A 10331-nucleotide genomic window follows, 5' to 3' on the forward strand; every position below is an offset into this window, starting at 1 on the left:
GTCTCCATCATGACCTTGCTGGGTGACTATAATCAGGTCCCTTCCCCTCTCTGAAGGTAACACTAATAATGAGATAGCGAGCCTCTTCCCAACAAAAGTGTATTGAGCAGATAGTCTGCACTGAAATTGTTTAGTGGCCTTTCAGGGGGGCTCCAAAGAGCTCCCGGTACTACAGTCCTTTATGTCTCAGCACAGAAAGAATTCTGTGAGAAGCAAAGTGATGGATGAGAAGTGATTTCTTAGAATAGAGCAGTTGTAAGTCTTACAAGCAGGTGGGCGAGGGGGTGCCATGCCCCGAGAACTTACTGGGCTACAGTTTCATAATCAAAGGAAAAGTAGGGGGTGGGAGGGGAACTTCTTTGTCTTTCTTCAGTAGACTTTCTTGCTTCCAACATCAGCTCCTTCTCCAGGTTGTGCAGGGGACATTTCTCGTCCCTACAGGGTCAAGCTAGGTTCACAGATTATTGTTTTTCATGTGTGCAGAGAGCATGTCTTAGGAATCAGTAACTTACTGAGCTCACTGGGCAGGCTGTGGGTCCCGTGTCACCATCGTTTTATTGTTTGGGGGCAGGTCCCGTGCTTCTGTTGCATGATTTTGTTGCTAAGCCAGCCTTCTTGGTTTTGTGGTTGAGCAAACCTGCTCCCTTGAGTAATCATTAACTTACAAGGCTCCCCTATATATATATTTTTGCATACAGTCCCCTAGTGGATTAACTATTTAATCGTCTACTTTGTCCCTTTACTCTGTCCCTATCAGTACCACACATTAGTATAATTTTTTTTTTTATCTCTTTCTATCTTGTAAGCAAGAGGTCTATGCTTGTATGCTTTGGATGTGTTCATCACGATAACAGGTAGAGATGAAGAACTAGAGGTGCCAGGAATTCTGGATGGATTTACATTAGAAAATCAGGATGCTGCTTGGGAGAGAAAAGAATTGATACAGAAATGGAGAAAGAGGAGGTGAGAAAACTTCCAAGTGGGTAGAGTTTTTATGAGTCTAAAATGAGGAACAGCTGTTGAACTATATGTGCTATTGGGAAGGAGATGGGGAAAAGAGGAATTTTAAAAATATTTGCCTTGTGTCAAATGATGGCATTCTCCTTTGCACTTCCAATAAACTTAGGTAAAGAGGTGAATTGCTTGTGTCCTTTTTAGGGAGTTAAGGAACCTGATGTAGAACAGGGTGCCGAGACTGGCTGTGAGGTGTCAGCTTTATTGAGGTTTCAATAAAAGTAGTTGAAATGAACTCAGCACTTCCTATGCCTCAGACTCTGGGCTAACTGTGTTAACGTGCACCTTCTCAGTCCTCACTGTAATCTTAGGAAGCAAAGTTCTGTTACTGTCCCAATTTCACAGATACAGCAACTGAGGTCAAGGATGGTTAAGTGAGAAGGCCATGGTTTATCAAGTTTGTTGTTTAGTGGCTAAATCATGTCCGACTTATTGTGACCCGATGGACTGTAGCCCGCCAGGCTCCTCTGTTCATGGGGTTTCCCAGTCAAAAATACTGGAGTGGATTGCCATTTCCTCCTCCAGGGGATCTTCCTGAGCTAGGGATTGATCCTGTGTCTCTTTTGGCAGGCAGATTCTTTACCACTGGGAAACAGGCAGATTCTTTACCACTTAATCAAGTCCAGGGTCCTTTTTATTTCATTGAGCTCTACACTTATATGCAGTAGCCCTGTCTCCTGGTGCTGACTGGCGCTGGGCTGTGTTTTGGCCGGGCCTGGGGCTCTGAGGGTCCATCTAGCCATCTCTGGGCTTGTTTCCTCCACAGACGAAGTGGCTTGTGCAGACCCAGAAATCTGCCGGAAGGTCTGTAGCAACCCCGCCGGCTGCTCTGACATCGCGTATCCCAAACTTGTGCTGGAACTCCTGCCTACAGGTAATGATCCATCACCCTTCAGCCGAGTCCCCCCGAGAAAGGAGGACCCTGGCTGGGCTCCCATCCAAGGTGGGGGACAAGATGCGAGGGCCCCCAGCTGAAGCTCAGGCCCTGGCTACTCAGGGGGCTGTACCCTACCCACCTCTGGGTCCCTCCTCTCGGCTCCCAGCCCTGAGTTCTGCCTTGTCAGCATTGAACCTCTCAGGACTGGTTGGCCGCAGACCTGGGCAATGGGGTCAACAGTGAAGGCAGAAAAAAGCCCAAGGCCCATAGAGCTCCCTTCTGCCCCCAGGGCTCCGTGGGCTCATGATGGCTGTGATGGTGGCGGCGCTCACGTCTTCCCTCACCTCCATCTTTAACAGTGCCAGCACCATCTTCACCATGGACCTCTGGAACCATCTCCGGCCTCGGGCATCTGAGAAGGAGCTCATGATTGTGGGCAGGTACGATCTTACTCTGGTGGCTCAGACGGTAAAGCGTCTGCCTGCAATGTGGGAGACCTGGGTTCGATTCCTGGGCCAGGAAGATCCCCTGGAGAAGGCAATGGCAAAACACTCCAGTTACTCTTGCCTAGAAGATCCCATGGATGGAGGAGCCTGGTAGGCTACAGTCCATGGGGTCGCAAAGAGTTGGACACGACTGAGCAACTTCACTTTCTTTCACTTTTCACAGTCTTATTGGGTGGGGCCGGGCAAGAGTCTGAAAAGTCAGGATAACCCAGGGAGGAAAAAGCTGAGCCATTCAAAGGGAAAGTCCAAATAGTGACTTCTCCTGGTTGGCTCAGCCCCACTCTGATGGCCAAGCTGAAGGACACCAGGACCCTGTGGATGAGTAAGGCATTCATTCATTCAAGAGCACTTCCTATCTGCCAGGTGCTGGGCACATAACAGTGAAAAGAAAAGACTCATTTTGCTTTCTTGGAGCTAGAATAAGAAAAGCATAAGTAAACAGGTGGTTTTAACCGCAATGAGTATTATGACAGATGAGCCAGAACTAGGGCTTCAGAGAAAAGTCTCTAACTTGGGTTGGGATTTGAGGGGTCAATAGGAGATAGCCAGGTAAAAGCAAGCAGGGTGTTCTGGAGGTTTGGGGGAAGGTTTCTCTACCAAGTCTTCTGCCAACTCCTGAAGCATAATGCAGGGAATGAAAATGAGTGAAGTGAGTGGCATGCACATTTTATGCAAAAGGTATGCTAACAAGCATCTCGGGGCTCTGCTTCTCAAGAAGGTGCATTCCTAGGGCTGTCTCAGCCATGGTTGAGGGAAAGGTATGACAACAAAAGGCTTCTCTGGTAGCTCAGATAGTGAAGAATCCACCAGCAATGCAGGAGACCAGGGTTCGATCCCTGGGTCGGAAAGATCCCCTGGAGAAGGAAATGGCAACCTGCTCTAGTATTCTTGCCTAGAGAATTCCATGGACAGAGGGCCCTGGTGGGCTACAGTCCATGGGGTCACAAAGAGTGGAACATGACTGAGCCACTAACTATGACATCAAAAACATATTCTGTTAAAAAAAAGAAAGAGAGCTAAATTAGACCTCATCAAAACCCAAAACTTTTTCAATTCAAAAGAAACTAAGAAGGGGACTTGGGTGGTCCAGTGGTTAAGACTCCAAGCTTCCAATGCAAGGGGCTCAGGTTCGATCTCTGATCAGGGAACTAAGATCCCACATGCCATGCAGGGTGGCCAAGAAAATAAAAAAGGAAAGAAAAAAAAGGAAAGAAAGCAAATGAGAAGATGAGCCACAGATTGGGAGAAACTATTTGCAAGCCAAATATTTGACAAAGGCCCTGTAATCTAGAACAATCTTCAAAATGAGATTGTAATCTATTTTCTAATCTAATTTTTTGTAATCTAATTTTCACAAAGATTGAAAATGACTTCAAGAGACCACTGTACACCCACTAGTATGGCTATAATTGAACAGCAGATAGGGAGGCAGAGAAGTTGGAATTCTTGTGAATTGCAGGTGTTAATATATAATGGTTCAACTGTTCAAAACAGTTTGGCATTTTCTTAAAAAGTTAAATATAAACTTACCATATGACCTAGCAACTGCATTCCTAGAAATAAAACCATATGTCTGCACAAAGACATGTATACAAGTGTTCATAGCAGCAGTTTTTACAAGAGCCAGAAAGTAGAAGGAATCTAAATGTCCACTTATAGGTGAAGGATAAATAATGTTACACAATGGCGTATCCACTCAACGGAATGTTTTCAACAATAGTTACACTGGCATATCCACTCAACGGAATGTTTTCAACAATAAAAAGGAATGAAATACTGATACATATCTGATGAACTTCAAAACATGCTAAATGAAAGAAGCCAGCTGCAAAAGACCATGCATTGTATATATTGTGTGCCATTTATGTGACGTGTCCAGAAAAAAAAACCTATAGACACAGAAGCCCCTAGGGGGTTCCCTGGTGACTCGTGGAAAAGAATCTGCCTGCAATGCAGGAGACCTGGGTTTGATTCCTGGGTCAGGAAGATCCCCTGAAGGAGGGCATGGCAACCCATTTCAGCATTCTTGCCTGGGAAATCCCAGGGACAGAGGAGCCTGGTGGGTATAGTCCATAGGATCACAAAGAGGCAGACATGACTGAGGGACTAACAATTCCATTTTCTTTCACAGAGATACAAGTGCTTCTTTAGGTTGGAAACAAGAATAGACTGTAAATGGGCATGAGGGGATGTTTTTGGAGTGATGTATATTCAAAAACTTGATTTGTGATGTTGGTTACATGACTATAAATTTACCAAAATTACTTGATTACATACTCATAATGGGTGAATCTTATGGTATATAAATTCTACCTCCAGAAAGCTAACAAGAGAAGCATCCAGGGAGGACAAAACTAATGTGGGGGGTGTGGGTCTCTCATCCAACCAGGGTGTTTGTGTTGCTTCTGGTGTTGGTCTCCATCCTCTGGATCCCTGTGGTCCAGGCCAGCCAGGGCGGCCAGCTCTTCATCTACATCCAGTCCATCAGCTCCTACCTACAGCCACCTGTGGCTGTGGTCTTCATCATGGGATGTTTCTGGAAGCGGGCCAATGAAAAGGTAGCTCTGGATCAGCCCTTCAGTCCATTGGATGGGAGAGGAGGGACTTGGAGAGGGGACATGTGGATGTCAGGTGTCATTGTGTGTGTGGGAGGGGCGGGTAATGAGATCTGGGGAGAAAGATCCAGGGAGGATGTGACCTGGCTTTTTGAAAACAAGCAATGAAGCTTCTACTTTGATTCATTTTGTCTTTCAAAAGGGAAGCTGAATTAACAGGGAATTACATGTAGTGGATCAATTGTATGTAAAAGATAAGCAGATAAGTAGCTCCTACCCTTTTTGAATCACTGACCCGTGCAGTGACTGTCATTATAAAGACCAGCTCTGGAGAGGGCTTGCTGAACTTTCCGGAGGCACGTGTCTAAGATAGCTTTGCTTTGCTCTGCTTTGCAGGGTGCCTTCTTCGGTCTCGTCTTAGGCCTCCTCCTAGGCTTGGTTAGGCTGATCCTGGACTTCATTTACGTGCAGCCTCGCTGTGACCAGCTGGATGAGCGCCCAGCCGTGGTAAAGGATGTCCACTACCTCTACTTCTCTATGATCCTGTCCTCGGTCACCCTGATCACTGTGTGTGCCGTGAGCTGGTTCACAGAGCCGCCCTCCAAGGAAATGGTACTTTGGGGTTTGACCTATAGCCTATGACCTATAGCCATTGAGACCCTTCACTGCTAGCAACAGAAAACCAGGACTGATTTTCAAAAAGCTGAAAAGTCCAGGGTTCGGTCTTTGGAGGAACTTGATTTCAGAAAAGACCATCTGAATCCATTGGTCACCTCTTCTTTTTTTTTTTTTAAATTTTATTATTTATTTTGGCTGCACTGGGTCTGTGTTATGGCACATGGTCTTCTCTAGTTTTGGCTCGTGGGCTCCAGGGTGCACAGGTTCAGTAGTTGTGGTGTGAGGGCTTAGTTGCTCCACTGCATGCAGGATCTTAGTTACCTGACCTGTGTCTCCTGCATTGGAAGGTGGACTTTTAACCACTGGACCACCAGGGAAGTCCCTTCTTGCCTCTATTCCTATTCTCCAGCCCCTAATGGGGTCAGCAGCTTCTAGCATATATCCTCTCTTAGTCTCATTAAGCATAAGCATAAGCATTTTAGTCCCAGCATTTCCAGTGAAGCTGCTCACGCCCATTGATGGAGTCAGCCCAAGACACATGGTCACCCATGAACCAACCCAGTTGCTGTGGCCAGAGAAATGGATGAGCTGAATGCTGGTCGCTGGGTCCCACACACCCCTGGGCTGGGGTTAAGCTCTTATTAGAATGAGGGAGGGTGAGATCCCCACAAGAGATTTGGGGCTTTCAAAGAAAGATGGGGAATGAGTGGGGGAAACATCCATTGATTCTGAAGAGTGCAGGGAGCTGAAGCTTGTTGGAAGGTGGAGTGGGAGGGAGATACTGGAAGAGACTTGGACATGAAGGCTGAGCCTGGGGTTGGAAGGAGGTAGGAGAAAGGGATGAACGTCACCACCCCACCCCCATCTCACAGTTCCTCTCTACTCCATAGGTCAGTCGCTTGACCTGGTTTACTCGCCATGACCCCGTGGTCCAGAAGGAACAGGTGCCGTCAGCAACCCCACCGCCTCTTACCCTTTCTCAAAATGGGACACCAGAGGCCAGTGGCACCAACACCCAGTTCGAGATGGTTCAAGAAAACCTGTCCAAAACCCACAGCTGTGAGTTGCCTTTTTCCTAGGTTGCAGTAGGAACCTCAAGAAGCATTATGTGTTTAAGAGGACATTTTTCTATCATATCACTAGCAAGTAAAGCGGCACATGTGGCATTTTAGCGTCTCCTCATTCCCAGGGTCTGGTCTTCCCTCACTCTCTGGCCACTGAAAGGGTTAGGAACTTTCGATAGATGCTTCAGGTGGGCAATGAGAGCCAACGTTTGTTGAGTGCCTGCTAAAACACAGTTCATTTGATCCTCGTGAAACCCCACGTGGTAGGCTGGGGTTACAGCTGGCATTCTCTAAATTACTGGTTTTAAACTCTCAGCTTGCGGACATATTTTGGTTTAGGCCACCTACTCTTTTAATGTGAATTATTTAAAAGTAGGGAGATTTCATAACATTTCAGATTTCCACCTTCTTTTGAACAACTGGAAGATCTGGCAGCATGGAGCCCATATGCCTGCCTGGCAAAAGTTGCCTGGAGGTGGGAAGCAGCTGGTCCTTAGACCTGGGATATACAGTTAGTCAAAGTCCCCAGCAGTCCCTTCTGCCTACATGACCCCAAGGCTGTGGTTGTCATTAATTACCACACATGGCTTTTAAAGGAGCTTCCCTGGTGGCTCAGTGGTAAAGAATCTGCCTGCCAATGCAGGAGACTCAGGTTCGATCCCTGGGTCAGGAAGATCCCCTGGAGGAAATGGCTACCCACTCCGGTATTCTTGCCTGGGAAATCCCACGGACAGAGGAACCTGGAGGGCTACAGTCTATGGGGTCGTAAAGAGTGGGACATGACTTGATGACTAAACAATAGCAAGTGGCTTAAAAAAAAATTGTGGCTATGAACCCATGGCATCCTATAGTGGGAAACAAGGATAGATGCAGAAGGCCATGTGCTTCAGGAAAACATGAGAGAATCTTCCTTGGTAGAGGTGAGAAGCAAATCAGCTCTTCTGACTCCCATAGGCCACCTGCCTGGCTCCATCCACAGTTGATTTCACAGCCCCAGCTCTGAGTAGAGACAGAGTTCCCTGTAAGAGTGCCTGTCTCCCTTCAGCCTCTGGCAGGTGGTGCCACACACAGAGAGGGAGTCAGATCAAGCAGGTCCTAAACCCATCTCTGCCTCTGCTGACCCGCTCTGTGCTTCACTCAAGTTAGTCTGAGCCTCTATCTAAGAGGCTGAAATTCATCTGAAATTCTGTACCTAAACATCATGAAAAGTCTGAAAACACCAACCTTTCAGAATTCAAGTCTTCCAGGATTGAGGTATTAACAAATACCTTCCAGAAGAGGAACATAAAGTTTTTATCACAGTGTCTGAAACATACCGGGTGAGACTCTCTTCCCTCTTGTCTGGGAGGCACAGCTCACCCTTATGACCTTTAACTGTCATGTTCTTTTTAGGCGACATGACCACAAAGCGGTCCAAAGTGGTGAAAGCCATCTTGTGGCTCTGTGGGGTGGAGAACAAGGGCAAGGAGCAAGCACCCAGCAGAGCGGACCCGATCATAGTTTCCCTGGAAGAAAACCCCTTGGTGAAAACCCTTCTGGACCTCAACCTCATCATTTGCATCAGCTGTGCCATATTTCTCTGGGGCTACTTTGCTTAACGTGGGGGTGAACCCAGGGGTCCGAGCTCTCATTTGTTATCAATGTTCCGATTTTTTTAATGAAGGAGAAAAAAATAATAAAGCTTTGTTTGTTTACCACTAGGTGTCAAAGCTGTTAATGGGCCATCTTCAACATAGTATTTAGCCCTTCCTTTATTTATTTTTATCTATCTATTTATTTACGGCATCGGATCTTAGTTTCAGCAGGTGGGATCTTCATTCCGCCACGCAGGATCTTTCCTTGAGGTGCATGAACTCTCTAGTTTGTGGTTCGCGGGCTCAGTAGTTGTAGCACAGGGTATTAGATGCTCCGTGGCATGTGGGAGCTTAGTTTCCAGGGATCGGATCTGAGTCCCCTGTATTACAAGGTGGATTCGCAACCATTGGACCACCAGGGAAGTCCCTAGCCCTTCTTACAAGGGAATGAAGGTTAGAAGTTGGAAAAAGAGAGAAGAGTAAAGGCTTCCTTGTCTCAAAAGGCAGTCATTTACTCTTTCTGTCCATCAAGTAACATCAACAGCCAAATCCAAAAGGTGAGACAAGCAGAGACTCCCAGCCCTCCAGGAAACACATCTCCTGGGCTGGGTGAACTCTTCCCCGGCTCATCTTCCAAGCAGGAGGAATGGGACCTGCCTTCTGTCTCCTGCCTTTCACTGTTGATGGCTTTGGGTGAAGAAATAGCTGGTCCCCAAAGGTTTTCTCACTGTGAAGTTTGCACCTCTCTCTGACCTCTGGGAAACAGACCTGAGTTGGTGCCCTGGAATCTTGTGCCATAAGAAAATCAGGGGATCGCCTGCATGTCCCAAGTTCTGCCTTAGCTTGGGTCTTTCTGCTTGACTCACCACAATGCTGTTCCCCTAAAACAAGCACCACAGCCACAAGGATTTAAAGTACAAATCCAACAGTCACTCTGCTTCTCCATCCACAGCCCGCTGCTCCCCGGTTGACTCTAAGGCCCTTCACACCCTTCACACTCCAGCTCCTGCTTCCCTCGCCAGACTCACTCCTTGCCCGTGGCCCACCTCCCCCTCTACTTCTGTCCTCTCTCTCACCTCACAGGCCATTCCTAGCACCTGGAGAGCCCACTTCTCCACTCCTCTCTCTACCAACAGGGACCTTCCTCCCGTGTGTTTCCATGGTCCACCCCTCCCCATCCCCCAGCCTCTCCCTGCTGCCAGGTATCTGTTTGCAAACTTCCTGCAGGCCAAGACTACGTTTGTGTGGCTCAGCTTGGTTCCCCAGGGTCTAGGTCAGTGTATGGAAGAGTAAGCCCATGGTATTCACCTAAAGAAGACATAGAAATCATTATAAGACACAGCTTCAATTCGAAACATCCTTAGGTGAAAGCAAGAATTCTGTTTCTACCATGAAATAACATGAAAAACACTTTGGGTCATCCAAATATAATTTATTGATATGTATGAAAACTGCATTCAAATACAAATACAGAAGGTAAAAACAGAATTCTGATGAATTTTTGTTTTTGTTCTTCTCAAAATATATTTGGCTCAAGTATATCCTGATGGGTCATTTGTGGTGACATTTTGACGTAGGTGATGGGTAGACCCCAAGGTGACCCTCAGTGAACCCCACCTCCTGGTGTCTTGCTCTTGTGTAATCCCCTCCCCTTGAGTGTGGACAGAGCCTGTGATTGGCTTCTAACCAACACAATATGGCAGGGGTGATGAGATGCTGTTTGGGATTGCATTACAGCACGCAGACACGGTCTTGCCAGCAGACTCACTCTAGGGGTCTCCTTGTTGACTTGAAGTAGCAGCCTCCCTGCGGAAGCCCATATGATCAGAACTGCAGGCAGCACTTAGATCACGGTCAGCAATCAGCATAGGCTCTCAGACCTGTGGTCCTACAAGCACAAGCACGTGACTTCTGACAATATCCCGAGGGAGCTTAGGAGTGGGTTGTTCCCCAGTCGGACCTCCAGATGACACCCCAGACCCACGTGACCCTTGACTGCAGCCTTGTGAGACCCAGGCAGAGGGGCTAGCTAAGTTCTGTCTGGACTTGTGACCCACAGAAACAATGAGATAATAAACGTGCATTGTTCTAAGCTGCTTAAGTTAGTGGTCATTTGTTGCTCA

General features: G+C 47.2%; 1 protein-coding gene across 1 annotated transcript in view; it reads left to right on the forward strand.

The window, feature by feature from the left end:
- Positions 1-8332, forward strand: part of SLC5A11 (solute carrier family 5 (sodium/inositol cotransporter), member 11) — a 57395-nt gene extending 49063 nt beyond the window's left edge. The window contains exons 11-16 of the mRNA XM_010837218.1: positions 1781-1888; positions 2181-2331; positions 4787-4955; positions 5349-5564; positions 6461-6629; positions 8027-8332. Of these exons, the coding sequence (XP_010835520.1) occupies positions 1781-1888; positions 2181-2331; positions 4787-4955; positions 5349-5564; positions 6461-6629; positions 8027-8232 (1019 nt within the window). The 3' untranslated portion in view covers positions 8233-8332. The remainder of the gene's footprint in view (positions 1-1780; positions 1889-2180; positions 2332-4786; positions 4956-5348; positions 5565-6460; positions 6630-8026) is intronic.
- The last annotated feature ends 1999 nt before the right edge of the window (positions 8333-10331 follow it).

The sequence above is a fragment of the Bison bison genome, unplaced genomic scaffold (genome assembly GCF_000754665.1).
Source record: "Bison bison bison isolate TAMUID 2011002044 unplaced genomic scaffold, Bison_UMD1.0 scf7180017864072, whole genome shotgun sequence".
NCBI classification, from domain to species: Eukaryota; Metazoa; Chordata; class Mammalia; order Artiodactyla; family Bovidae; genus Bison; species Bison bison.